The following is a 15,118-nucleotide window of genomic DNA, read 5'->3' on the forward strand; positions in this document are numbered from 1 at the left end:
TAGGAAGTGCAAGATAATTAGAGAGAAAGCACTAACCAGTCAATTATTCTTTCTACAACTCAGGAGTTAAGGGTCTGTGCCCCTGTGATCTGGAAAATCTGTACAAAATCGTTGGCCCTCCCTTTGTATCAGAGAAGTCTAAATTTTTTTCTTTTAAGGGGTGTGTGTACTTTATTGTAAAATTTGGGTTAATGGTATTCAATATTATACATATATTTTATGCATATAGGAGTTTCTAAACTTTTTCTATGTCATTTACTAGCCTTTGCAAAACTTCCCATTTTTCTTATGCTGACCCCCATTTTACCACTAAACCAGTAAATCGAAACAGCAATGAGGAAAGTTACCATGTGAAAGGGATAAACAAGAGGATGATTCAGAATGAATCTTCCTATAGGAGTAAGAATTGGAGGCCTCGGGGCAGCTAGGTGGCGTAGCGGATAAAGCACCTGCCTTGGAGTCAGGAGTACCTGGGTTCAAATCTGGTCTCAGACACTTAATAATTACCTAGCTGTGTGGCTTTGGGCAAACCACTTAACCCCATTTGCCTTGCAAAAACCTAAAAAAAAAAAGAATCGAAGTCCTTACATTTACTGTGTGACCCTGGGCAAGTTACTTAACCTCTATTTGCCTCAATTTCTTCAGTGGTAAAATGGGGGTCCTAATGGGTACCTCCCAAGGGGTTGCTATGAAGATCCAGTGAGATCATAATTGTAATGCATTTAGCACAGCAACTGATATATAGTAAGTGCTGTATAATAAATATTGGTTCTTAGTTGTTATTATTTAAACTGACACTTAAAGAAAGCTAAGGAAGCCAAGAGAAGGGAGGCACTCCAGGTATGCAGAAGCTTAGAAAATAGAGTTTGGAATTCAGGGTAATAGCATGAAGGCCACTGGGGCTTAGTAGAAAAAGTGTTGAGGGAACATTATGAAATAATGTTGAATTAAGCTGTAATGATGAATAGACTGCTGAGAGGGGGTTACTTATGCATTACATATGGTAGCAGTTGAGAGTTGACTTTGCATAACATTTTTGTGCATTGACAATGGTGAGCTTTATTGGCAATAAGGAAGTTTATGTGGTATTTAAAAAGGCATCACAAAACTTTCTTAAGGTAGGACAGAAGCTTGGAAGAGTTTTTAACTTCAAGTTCAGGAGTTGGGTTTTTTTTTAGTTTCATTCTCAAGTCAATAGGGAGCCATTAAAGATGCCTCTGTATAATCTTTATGAAGTTATCAAAAATGGACAGAAGACAGGTGGTGCAATGGATAGAGCACCAACCCTGGATTCAGGAGGACCTGAGTTCAAATGAGGCCTCAGACACTTTTTAATTACTTAGCTGGGTGACCTTGGGCAAGTCACTTAACCCATTGCCTTAAAAAAAATAAAATGGACCAAAAAAAATCCTTAGCAAATGTGTCAGTTTATATATAAATGAAAATACTGTTATTCTGTAAAAGAAAATTAATTTTGATTCTTGCATTGAAACAGCTCTTTCTATGAGTTAGAAAAAGGTTTTTTGGGGGCCTCTTTCTTACAAATACAATTGGCAGTTTGTTCAATTAATGAAATTAGTTTATTCATATATTGCCCTTTTTTTAGTTCTGAATTATTTTCTTCTAAAATTTAGCTTAGGAAAATCTTTTTTGGTCTTAAAACAAATAGAACTACAAGCCACATTTTAACTTTGTTGCCTAATTATAATTTTAAGGGAGAAAATATAGCCAAAATTTTTGTGGTGCTGTCTTTTGAACATTTTTAAAATTTCTATTTAAAAGTAAAAGCTTTCTTTGTTTTGGTTGGAATTTTTTAATGATATATTCATTCTAGAAGACTTTTCTCTCTAGAAAAATCTTTGAATCAATGTAGACATTATAGAAAATAGTTTAAATAGTTAAGCTTACTAAGAATGGGGTGAGAAACCTAAAATATCTGAATTTCTCTTTTCATTGTGGATTAAAATGTATTAATTCTTGTACATAAGTTATATATTTCCCTAACCATGAACCTTAAGTTTTATTCCTTTTGTAAAATTCAGATCAACCAGAAGCTGTCATATCAAGGGCACCAGAGTTAAATGAAGCTACTCTATCCATCTCTCCTTTACTCTTTGAAGATAGCCCTCCTCAACTTCAGCAACAAGAGCCAGAAATTGCTTACCAAATACACTTTGAAGAACAGAGAGATCCTCAAGTCCTCCAGAATTCAGTTATTTTTGGAACTTCAGCTGAGGAAGTTGTGAAGGAAATTAGATTCAGAATTGAGCAAAAAACATCCCTGACAGCCAGTGCAGGTATGTCAGACCATTCAAGGGGCTAATTCAGGGATTCTTTTCAGGATTGCTAAGAACAGCATTCATCTTTTTAATACTGGTTTAAATTGGGGGCCAATGTTTAGTGGTCAACCAAGTTTCTGGCAACCTTGGGCTTCCAGAATAGCTTCAGGCTTGGAAATAAGCAAAAAAGACTTTTGAGGACAAAAGCATGAGTAAGTATAAAAAAAAGTTGTTGAGCCATAGCCCATCATAGGCATGTGTTAGACTGTATGTCATAGGAGAAAGGGGCCTCTGAATTCTAGGCCCAGCTGTTATGAGCTGGAAGATCTTAGGCAAATTAATTAAACTCTCTGAGCTTTGGTTACTTTCACTGCCTAATACTTCCATCCTCAGAATTATTGGGGGGAAAGTATCCTTCACACTTTATAGAATTAAATAAATGTCAATTAGTAGTTATGATATTTAAATGAATTTATACATCCTCCTTGGCCGTGTCAGTCTTTTTTTTTTCTCTTGTTACCTTCCTCCCCTCCCTGGTCCCCTTTTCATGGAAAAAAAAAACAGAAGTAAATCCACTAAATAGTTGTGAAAAATTATATTGAGACTAGAGGTGACCATCAGAGAGGAGTCAAAAATAACCACTACAATGACATAGTCTTTTAAGGCCATTAAATGTACAGCCAAGCAGTCCTGCATACTTCAGAAGCCACCCAGGAGATCACTGAATTGACCCAGTAAGCCAATTGTTCATAATTAGTGAGTCATTAGGAAAGGGTCTATTTTGTAGTGCATGCTCTGTTTATTTACTAAAACAGAGAAGCATGTGACTCGTTTTAGAAATAATTGCATTACAAAAGAAAACCCATTTTGAAACTTAAAATATTCTTTAGGTACCTGAAAATTTGCTTCACCAAAGTATCTCCCTTCCCAGTGGGGTCAAATAAATGAAATACTATTCTGCTTCCATTATTAATCCTGTAGCTAGTCTATAAAGGGTCTCTTTCATCTCTAGACATAATTCCAAATTCTAACTTTAACTTATAAGAAAACAAACATGTTTATCTTATAGTTTCTGTTATACGGCAGAAGATGGAATCTCATTTTCAACTGTAGCCAGGCTAGTATTTTCATGGGAAATACATGCTATTTTATTTAATATCAACACTCAGTTGCTAATTTTAAAATCTTATTAACAATCACATTTCTGTATGTGCTTCACAAAATTCCAAGAGGTAGATGAAGAAATTGAAGCTCACAACTTGGCTAGTGTGGCCCCAAATCCCAGTTCAGAGTTCTTTCTACTCTACTGAGCTGCCTCACCAATTTACTATCTACTATCTATGAATTTGTTACAAATCACTTAATATAAGGCATTTTATGTACTAAATTGTCTAGACCTTAAGTATCATATTATTAAAAATAATAATAATGCAGTTCTTTCATTAGACTGAGGGCAGAGATTTTTTTTTCTTTCTTTGTATTCCTACTATGTGGCATACCTGGTACATGGTGGGTACTTAATAAAAGGCTTGTTGACTTAATGTGACTTCTCATATTATACTGTATTCTTTAGAGAAGACTAAACTTTTATTATATGTATTTTTAATTTTATTTACTTAAGGCAATAGTGTTAAGTGACTTGCCCAAGATCACACAGCTAGGCAATTATTAGGTATCTGAGGCCGAATTTGAACTCAGGTCCTCCTGACTCCAGGGCTGGTACTCCGCCCACTGTACCACCTAGTTGCCCCTTAGATGATTTTTTGAAAACTTTGTCTATATTTCTATTTCTCTGTGAAAATCATAGTGGAGTGTTTTTTTTTTTTTAAAGCATATACAGAAGATCTCGTTTGCAGAGTTGATTTTTGTGAGCCCCAGGCTTTTAAGTGCCTGCAATGTACTCTGCTAGGAATTGAGTATACAAGGAAAAGCAGAAAAACAGCCCTGCCCTCAGTGAGCTCACAGTCTAATAAGGGAAGCAACATGCAACAAATATGTACCTTCAAATATACATGATAAATTGAAGGAAGCCAGGGAAATTCAGAGATGAAAGCAGAGGGAATTCTAAGCATAGGGGACAGCCAGTAAAAATACAGTTAGAAGATGGAGCATTTTGTTCAAGGAACCATAAAGAGGCCAGTAGCCTTTAATTGCAAAGGTTTACTTTCTTAAAGTATGATAGGACTGAATTTTCTTCTTAAACAGTTTCTTGATCTGTGAGGTCTGAAGACTTAGAGTTGAAAAGTTCTCTTTGGAAAAGCAAGAAAGTTCTATTATCTCTTATACATAAAAAAAGAAAAATAGGTTTTGAGTGTCAATGGGGTATTATTGTTATAACAGCCCCAAACCCTTACAACTTAGTTATTCAACACATATTCAACTTCTGTGTACAGAATATGGCTTTGTGGAATCTAGCATAATGATAAGAGACAAACACAAACTACCGTGATGCACAATATCACATTACAAGTGCATATAAGCTACAAAATAAAGTGACTTGTCTGGTCCTAAGGGAAAGATTGAACAGTGGGCTTCATGGAAGACTTGGAGTGATTATCAACAACCAAACTGATCATACAGTTTATCATACATAAAAGGGATCTTTTCATTGACTTAGTATTTATCTTAGATCATCTTCGGGGACTTTTTGGAGGAGTGGAAATAGAGCCAAACAATTCTATTCCTGTAGAAAGTAGTGAGTAACCAAATTAAAAAAAAAAAAACTCATAGTAAACAAAATCAAAAGCTTCTAATAGATCTAAAATTACCAGCATGCTAGTTTAATAGTTAGCTCCCCCATTGATTAAAGGAGATTAGTTACCAAAGAAATCAATGGAATTCCTCTTCTATACCTAGGTCTAAACCACAGGAAGCCTTTGGGATATACTCTGTATAATCTCAAACTTCTTAAATATTTTAAATAATTGCTTTTTTCTATAAAAGTGGCTTTTTTATACATCTTTAGAAACATTTTCACTCAATGTCTTTGATTTTTCTGAAAATTCTTTTTTTAGGCATTGCTCCAAATACAATGTTAGCAAAAGTATGCAGTGATAAAAATAAACCAAATGGACAATACCAAATTCCCCCTAATAGACAAGCTGTGATGGACTTCATCAAGGATTTACCCATTAGAAAGGTGAGATTTTAAAATAAGGTATTTTACACATACATACACAACATATATCTTCTATATATTACTTTAGAGAACAGATAGATAAATAGGTTGGGTCCTGAATGCAATTACTAGCTTTTCTCTATTCACTGAAAATCTAACAGGAGAAAAGACATAGTAGAAAAAAATTAGGCTGGGATTTAAGAACTTTTTGATTGGATAACAAAGAGAAATGAAATTTCAGAATCTCCTCCACTGTTATTTTTTTTTAATGTTATAGGACAGGTTGTGCAATTGTAAAAACGTGATAGGATAAAAGAGTCTTAGGGAATATGGATATTATAACAAATCCATAATAATGACCCAGTTAGTCTTCTCAGGGCTAGAGAGTTTTGAGATAGTCCATGTTCCTCAGAGTTTCAAGTATTACATTTACTAATAAAATACAATTTTATTTATAGATTCTTTTCAAATAAGTAAATCCCCCCCCCCTCAACTATCATTTTTTTTTTTAAAAATCTCCAAAGAGATAAAATTCATTGTCTTATGGGTGAGTCCCTCAGGGAGGGGAAGCAATTTTCTCTCTGAGTTTTACTGAACTTCCAAACATTCTAGAGCAGGGCTGTCCAACCTTACTTATAAAAGTTTTTATTGAAACAGTAGACAATATATTTGATTTGCCATTTTAGTGAGAGTTCTGCATTAGCTTAGCTTCATTTACTAAAGCATTTGGTAAACCTATAGGTGGGCTATATAAAATTGCCTTTCAGATCACATGCCTCAGGCTGCATTTTGAACAGCCCTGTTATAGAGAATAGAAAAGTAGTGTAACAGTTAAAAGCATTTAGGGGGCGGCTAGGTGGCGCAATGGATAGAGCACTGGCCTTGGAGTCAGTAGTACTGAGTTCAAATGTGGACTCAGACACTTAATAATTACCTAGCCATGTGGCCTTGGGCAAGCCACTTAATCCCATTGCCTTGAAAAATCTTTAAAAAAAAAAGCATCTGAATCAGAATCTGTCTCTAATACATTAGTGTAATTTTGCAATAAGGTGAGTATATGGAGTATATGGGCAAAATAATTTTTCAAAAGTCCATCATATAGATATTATCTACTAAAGAAATTAAAGCTATCCATAGTCATATGAAAAAAACATTATTGAATAGAGAAATACAAATTTAAAAAACTCTGAAGTACCACCTTATACCTATCAGATTGACCAATATGACAAGAAACGGAAAATGATCAATATTGGAAGGAATGTGGGAAAGCTGAGATACTAATGCATTGTTGATGGAGTTGTGAACTGATGCAAACTTTATGGAGAATAGTTTGAAACTGCTCAAAATGAGGATCTATCAATTGGGGACCAACTGAACAAATTGTGATATATGAATGTGATGGAGTACTACTGTTCAGTGAGAAATCATGAATGGTCAGACTTCAGAAGAGTTCATGTAAAGCCTTACGTGAACTGATGCTGAGTGAAGTGAGCAGAATCAGAAGAACATTGTACACATTGACAGTAATATTGTGTGATTATCAACTATGATAGACTTAGCTCTCATCAGCAGTTCAATTATCAAAATCAGTTCTAAAGGACTTGTATGGAAAATACTGTCCACATCCAAAGAAAGAACTATGGAGTATGAATGCAGACCAAAGCATGCTATTTTCCATTTTTAAAATTTGTTTCATATATTAGTGTTTTTTTCCTCCTTTTTGTTCTGATTCTTCTTTTACAAAATGACTAATGTGGCAATATGTTTAACTGAGTTACTTATACATGTATGATCTGTATCAGATTATTCACTGTCAAGGTGAGGAGGAGGGGAGGAGAAAAACATAGAATTCAAAATTTTACAAAAAAATGAATGTTGAAAATTATCATTGCACGTAGTTGGAAAATTAAATAAATATATTTTTTAAAAAAGACATCTGCATCCAGAGAAAGAGCTGATAAATAGAAGTATTTGTAGAATAATTTTATACACACACACACACACACACACACACACACACCTATTTGTGTATAATGGTAGTTATCTGGAGGGTGGAGAAGGAGGAAAAAAATTATATGATAATTTTATTATGTATTTTAAAGGAATGTCAAGTTTTACATAAAAGATTTGCAGTTTTATGTGTAATTATCTTTTTAATCATACTTTGCCTTAGGAATGCTTGTTTTATTCCATAAATTAAAAATTAAATAAAAAATTTTTAAAGTCCAGCAAATCCTTTTTTGAATAATGTATCCCTAAAAAAAGTAAATTTGCAATTTTAATTCAGTATTTTTATCAGAAAACAAGCAACTTTACCTTCCTTAAAATGGATTAGCATTATTTGCTATACACTGATTACCAGGCAGGCATTCCTGGGAAGCATTTTTTTTGAGATGCTCAAAGAAAGGGATTCTCCAAGTATTGATTTCAGTTTTTACCTAACTAAATTTTGTTGACATCAGATATGGACAAAGGTAAAGTATGAAACTGACTATATGGTGTAATGGAAAGAGTGTTGAATTTTGAGTAGGAGAAATTCTGGTTTGCAACATTCTCCTCTACCTTTAATGGCTTAAGACATTTAGCCTCTTTAGGCTTTGGTTTACCAGTTTGAAAAATGGTGAGAGAAGAGAAACAATTGAAATAGATGATCTCCAAGATCTCTTCTAGCTCCATGATGACCATGTGTTATTCTGAGCTCAGTCTCATTACTTGTTATAGTTTTTCCTTTGTCCTTGAAGAAGACCATGTCATCAGGGAGGTGGTGCTACAACTTGCAAGTGAATTGGATTTAAGTAAGATAAGGCTGTGCAGTCTTCAGCCTCACTTTCTTCTCCAGAGTCATCTTCATCCAGTGGCCAAATATGGATATCAGCATTCCTAGAGATGGCCCTGGATGCAGTGGGAGACTTTGACCTTTTTAAGTTAATGTCTTTCCCAGGTCTCAGACTAAGGTAATGCCCATTTCGTTGTTAAAACAAGGTAAGAAAGAAATGAGGCAAAGAATGGCCTCTTTACCTAATCAAAAAAAAAAAAAAATCAAGCTGGGAGGGGCAAGACCCTTAGGGTTTCTGGCCAAAATAGATGCAATTGCTATTAACAATCAAGGCCCAAATAATGACCAAATGGGCCTTGGCCTGGGACTTATTTTTGGCCAATCAATGAGAGCCTGAATAATTTAGGTATAAAGCTTGGGCCTTAATAAGGAAATCTAACCTGAGAACCCCAAAATATCTTCTGAGGTTTCAGTGATCAAGAATGAGAGAGAGAGAGAGAGTGAGACAGACAGAGTGTGTGTGTGTGTGTGTGTGTGTGTGTGTGTGTGTGTGTGTGTGTGTGTGTATTAAAAAGACCTTAGCTTTAAAAAGACCAATATCTTCCACAGCATCTAGGGCCATCTCCAGTTTTCCTGATTCATAGCTAGCCACTGGACCTACATGACTCTGAAGAAGAAAGTGAGGCTCATGATTTTGCACAATCCTCCCTCACTTAAATCCATTACCTTGTAGACATTTTTCAAATGAAATTACCTCAAATCTTACTCTGTTTTGAAAATTGATTTCAGTGTTAATTATTAAAATATTTTTCTTTACTATTAATGATAATATCAACTCTCTTTTAGATTCCAGGAATTGGGAAAGTAACAGAGAAAATGTTAAAAGCACTTGAAATTACCACCTGCTCAGACCTCTACCAGAAGAGGGCTCTACTTTCTCTTCTTTTTTCTGAAAGTTCTTGGCATAGCTTTCTTCATATTTCCCTTGGTCTGGGTTCAACACAAATGGAAAGGTATACCATACATTTGTTCATTTTACCTCTTATGTGATGAATGGCAGTTTTGGCAAGTGTATTAGTTATAAAGTTTGTATTTGAAAAAATTCTGTCAGGCCAGTACAATTGGAGAAGAAAGAACAATGAAATAATAGGTATACTTGACTAGGTAACCTTACTTTTTTTAAAAAAATATTTGTATTTGGAATACCTATTTTACCAGGAAAACAAATAGAAATACACTGTTGAGGGGGTTAAATATACAAGAGTGACAAAATTTCTTCCTTCTACCTTTCTTAAACTTCCATTCTCTTTGGGGGAAATAGTTTGTTGGATTAGGTTTTTTTGACACACATGTGTACTATAAAAAAATAGGATTCATTATTTGACTCGGCTAGAAGAGGATTGCAGAACTGGAGAGCCTAGGAAGTTATAAAGACTTGAAGCCTTCATTTGCTTTTTTAAAAATACTTGGTTTTAGGGGGGGAAAGACATTTCACAGCAAACTTTGAGCTGTTGCAGAGCAGATTTAGGTAAAATTAGAATGGATGTAGGTTGCAGGGAGGACAGTGGATAAACAAGATTGACAGTAATATAAATGAAAACCACACTAAAAGGCAAACTCTTATTATTTGTAAAGAGTAATTTTAGTTACATTAAACTGATGAAGCCATACCTCTGATGTGAAGGTCAGTGGACGTGAACTGTAGGTTAGGTAGTTGTTTTTGTGAATTGAGCTTAAATTGCTTTTTCTTGCCTAAGAAAGAATATTCAGTGGGAGGGGAGGTTTATGAGAAGAGAGAAATTTCTTGGCAAGAGATAATGCCTTTGGAATTTTCTTTCTAACTGAGGAGATATATTTCCTCAGAAAGACTATGAATCCTAGGAATTATCTTTGACTCCTTCCTTGCCACATAGCATCTTCTAAGTCTTGATATTTCTAAATGTCTTTCTTTGTGTATCTTTGTCTCCTTGTCTGCTTCCATCTAATTCAGATCTTTACCTTTCTCATTCTTTTTCAGTAGATTCCTCAAAGACCCTGGTGCTCTCTACTTCCTCTTACATAATCCTGTAATATTAATTAATTATCCTGTAGTATTAATCTCCCTGAAGGACAGACAGCACACACTTTATCACATTTTTATCAAAATCTGTCTTTTTATTCTGAATACTTTTTACTAAACATTCTAGCTCCTTTATCTGAAATTCGCAGCTAATGTGGCTTCATCTTACTCTAGTTTTTTCTTGCTTTTATCATTCACCTTTACATTCCCTACTCACTAGTCCTCTAACATGCCAGATGTTTTTCTGCCTCTGTGACTTTATTCATGATGTTCCCTCTATTTTAAAATGCCTTTTGTTCCCTCAGTTCTCACCCTGCATCTCAAATGCCATTTCTTCTCTAAAGCTTTTCCTGATTAACCCCAAGCTTTTAATCAGAAGTAATCTGTCATCTTAATCCCTAAAATTCTTTATACTTCTCTTCTTGTATTTAAATTCTATTTTGTATTATAGCTATTTGTGCATTTGTGCTACCCTTCTTTTTCCTACCCAGTTTACATACAGGGAAACAGACCCAAGAGGTTAAATTACTTGTCTGTGGTCACTCAAATTTGAACCAAGTTTTCTCCTCACTTTTAAGTTTAGTATGCTTTTTCATCTGTCATTCTGTCGTATAATATGTTCTCAATTTCTCAATTTAACAATTTTTTTCAGAACTAAAGGTGCTTGGTTTTCATTTTAAATGTTTTAATTGCTTAAAAAAAATTACTCTGAAAAATTAAAGACTTTTTTTGGTTTTTTACAGGGATGGAGAGAGGAAAAGTATGAGCATTGAAAGGTACTGTGTGTATAATTTATGATTATTATTAACTTTAAAGAATTTGGTGTTCCTCATAAGTTCAGCATGTATTACAATGAATTTAGCCATAGTGGTTTTCAGTATTTTGTAAAATGCTATATCTTTCATATTTTGTAGTTTGCTATAGTATCACTTAGATTCAAATGCACTACTTTTAGTATGATACTTCAGTGAATCATTAACATGGTACTACTCTCCATTATCAAAGACTGAAATCCTATAGAACAAATTTAACTAATTTTCTGGAAGTCTTCATCTAGGTATTTTGATATTGTGTTGATTTCACTGAAACATTCAGCTGTCCCTCTGCCATCTTGCATTCTCCTTTTTTTAAAAAAAATCATTTTATATCAAATGTACTAATGAATTGGTTTTTATTGTTTGTTTGAAAAAACTGCCCCAATTTTGTTTCTTAATTCAGTAGTTTGGGGTCTTTTTTTAATTTTGTTAATCTCTTCCTTGATTTTCAGAATTTCTACTTTGGTTTTTAATTTCTTGATTTCTTAGTTATTTCTAGTTACATTCCCAATTCATTCTTTCTCTTTAGAGCTATAAAATTTTCCCAAAAAACTACTTTGGCTACATCCCCAAAATTTGGGTATGTTTGCTTCCTTGCAGTTGTTGTCTTCGGAGAGATTATTTATGGTTTCTATATTTTTATTTTAACCAACCAGTTCTTCAAGATTTAGTTAACTTAAACTTAATCTCCAGTTTATTTTTAATTTTCTATTCAGCAGCTCTTTAACAAATATGGTTCTTATTCTAATTAATTGGGTTTAGTATTCCTGCTTTTCAGTATTTGTTTATGAGGTTTAATACATGGAAACATTTTTTAAAGGTTCCATATATAGCAAGGAAATAAATTTGTTCCTTTCTGTTCTCATGCAAAAGGCTATCAGATTCTAATATTTCTAAAATTATATTTTTGTAGTTGTTAGATTTGCCTACATCTGAAGGGGATACAATGAATTCCTTCAGCATTGTAGTTTCACTGTATAGTTCTTCCTGAAACTTAATTTTTCCTTTAAGTATTTAGGTGCTCTGACATTCAATGTTAACTATGTTAAGCAATAGTATTAATTTGCGCTCTTTGTTACATTTCCTTGTTACCTTTTTAATAGTCTGTTTTTGTTGTTACCCTGTCTGAGATCATAATTGCCAATTCTAGTTTATTTGTTTTTAATTGAAAATAATAAATGTTTCTCAAACCTCTTATTTGAACTCTCTATGACTCTTTATGTTTTAAATGTTTCTCATAAACAACATATTGCCTATTTTTTCCCTAATTTTTATGTTCTCTGTTTTATGGATGAGTTTATCCCATTCACATTTCCAGTTATGATTGCTATTTTTCCCCATCCACTTTTTGCTCCTTTCTTTCTCTTTACAAAGAATAACAAAGAATAAGAGAGTAATAAGAGAAAAAGATTGTACTCAGAACCAATGCTTTATACTTGATACAAATCTACTTCCACTGCCCTGCCTCTTTTTTCTTTCCCTCATCTAGACCCCCATCACACACAGGTTTTTAGCTTTTCATTCTTTTTGTTTAAACACTTGTTCAGATCCTGTCAGGTTAAGAGTTTTTTGCTTATGACTGATTGCTTCCTGAATCATCTCTCTCTCTCTCTCTCTCTCTCTCTCTCTCTCTCTCTCTCTCTCTCTCTCTCTCTCTCTCTCTCTCTCATTCTTTTCCTTCTCTTTTTCTGTTCCCCTCCATTTCCATGTTGAGTTGAAATTATTTCTACCTCCAAACTCTTTGTGGGTGTTAGTATAGGTGTGATTGTGTTCTATTCTCCTTTGATTAGTTCAGATGAAAGGGAGGTTCAAGTAAAATGTGTTCCCTTACTCTTCCTCCTTGTTTATATTCTTCTGCTTGTACACACACATAGATTATGTCTAAGTTCTCCCATCCTTTCTCTCTTTTATTTTCCTAGTATATTCTTCTCATTTCTCTTTCTTCTTTGAAGATAATCAAAATATAGCAAAAATTATCCTGTCCATCTTTTATTTTTCTCCCTCTGTATACTCCAGTATGGTAGGTTCAGTGACACAATGGATGGACAATCCTGAGTTCAAATTCAGCCTCAGACACTTAGTAGCTGTGCCCCTGAGCAAGTCATTTAATCCTGTTTACCCCAGTTTCCTTATCTGTAAAATGAACTAGAGAAGGAAATGGCAAACCAAGATAGTTCCGCCAAAAAACCCAAATGAGGTCATGAAGAATCAACAACAACAACAACAACAATTGCTGATAGCATTGAGTTACAAGGGGATACTTGTATCATCTCCCTCTGATAAAATCTAAATACTTGAGCTTACTTTCTGCTATCTTCCCTATTCTTTCAGAAATTTCCTCTTTTTGAGTTATTTTGAAATTTTATTCTTGAATGTCTTTATTATATCACTTCAGATATAGATTTCTTAGAACAGACTTAGTTCTTCCTGATTTTATATTCTTAAATGCTGTTTCTATTTCCCCACATAATCTATCAAGTATTCAAGTCAAATGTAGTACTTCTGTTATTAGCACTGATGAGTACAGATCATTACGGAAACTGTATAGATCAGGCATGACCTCCACAAAAATGTTGGAGTCTCAGAGTAATGTACAGATTGAGAATAGAACTATCTTTTGCTATGCAAGCATTATTTTATTTTCCATTTGATCCAACACAACCATAAGACTCAGGAGTGTTGTCCTAAGAAAACCCAGGTTAACATACTTAAGCCATATGGGGCCTTGCATTCTCAATAGTTCTTCCATCCAAAATAGCCCACTATTCAACTCTTCCCCATACATCACCCATTCTTCAGCCCAAGAATTCCAAGGCAACCCTAACTCATAATAGTTGTGTATAGTTTCATTCTCCTTTAAATGTTTGTATGCCAATCTGTGACAGTTCATTTTTGGCAATTTGAGATCGTTGTTATGGGAGATGAATGAGTCTGGGCAAGTACAGTAGATTTAGGTCCCTTAAGGACTCAGTCTTGGCAATCCAGATAAAATTAGTTGGCTAGAGTCCTGGGGACTTGAATGGACCTCCAAAACCCAGGTTCTCATTAACAGTAAAGTTGTCTTTCACTATCCTTCCATGTGAGCCTGGTCACACAGTACAAACTCACACTAAATGCACCTCTAACTTTGTTGTAATCTTATTTTATCCTGTCCCAGCAGAAACTCGAGACAAATTGTCCTGTTCCACATCTGTCTATTCATTATCCTTATCCTCCTCCTTCAGGTTTCATGTTCAAATGTTTTTAAAATGATCTGATTTAACTGCGTCTCACATGAAATTTTCTGCAGGGTCATTTAGCCTCATTTGTTTTCCCTGTATTCCAGGCAAGTTTATTGGCAGTCTTCCATTATGTTTCTAATGTTTTACAAATGAACTTATAATGGTGTTGCCCTTGAACATTGTCTCTCTGCCTGCTGAGAAAATCAAATGTTTACAGATTAGGGCCATGTCTGGACACTTTTAGAGTTGTCTTTTTGATGCCTAAATTGAGTCACTTCAGCTTCTCTTAATAACTGGTGATTCATTCAATCTGGGTACTTTTGTCCATGGACCTGCTTTAATCACACAGATCGTCATATCTTGACCTTTTCTTCTCAATTGGTATTGATTTTGAGCTTTGCACTAGAGTCAGGAATGACTGTTGTGTCACTATCTATAGGGTACAGTCAATTTCCTTTTTGTTCTGTATATTGTTTGCCTTTTAGGCTCCAAAGGTTATTTAGGCTCTATAAGTTACTTAGAATATAGAGTTAGAATTCAGCTTTTGTATAAGGGAAATACTTTATTAAGATGGAGCTTCCCTACTATGAATGCTTCTAGACAAAAACTAATTTGATGGTACATTAATAATTCAGAAATGTCCATATCAGTACACAAAATGATATTTTCTAGTCCTATGAGAGAAAGGGAATGAGTATCTCTTTAGTAAGAGTCAAATATTAGTAGTAATTGCATAATTATCAGTTTCTTTGATCCTATGGTTTTTGCTTATCATAGTAATCATTGGATTGATCATTTTTTTCTCCTTAAGATATTGCATCATATTATAGCAGGATATACATTTGTAGGC

At 34.2% G+C, this 15,118-nt stretch overlaps 1 protein-coding gene across 3 annotated transcripts in view; it reads left to right on the forward strand.

The window, feature by feature from the left end:
* POLK (DNA polymerase kappa) overlaps positions 1-15,118 on the forward strand; it is a 107,537-nt gene that overhangs the window by 81,095 nt on the left and 11,324 nt on the right. For all 3 annotated transcript variants that reach the window (XR_012472451.1, XM_074206842.1, XM_074206843.1), the window contains 4 exons: positions 2,043-2,297; positions 5,294-5,418; positions 9,020-9,186; positions 10,976-11,008. Coding sequence is in view for 2 of the 3 variants with exons in the window: in XM_074206842.1 (XP_074062943.1) it covers positions 2,043-2,297; positions 5,294-5,418; positions 9,020-9,186; positions 10,976-11,008 (580 nt within the window). In the remaining variant the exon portion in view is untranslated. The remainder of the gene's footprint in view (positions 1-2,042; positions 2,298-5,293; positions 5,419-9,019; positions 9,187-10,975; positions 11,009-15,118) is intronic.

This window comes from Macrotis lagotis, chromosome X (assembly GCF_037893015.1).
Source record: "Macrotis lagotis isolate mMagLag1 chromosome X, bilby.v1.9.chrom.fasta, whole genome shotgun sequence".
Lineage (NCBI taxonomy): Eukaryota > Metazoa > Chordata > Mammalia > Peramelemorphia > Peramelidae > Macrotis > Macrotis lagotis.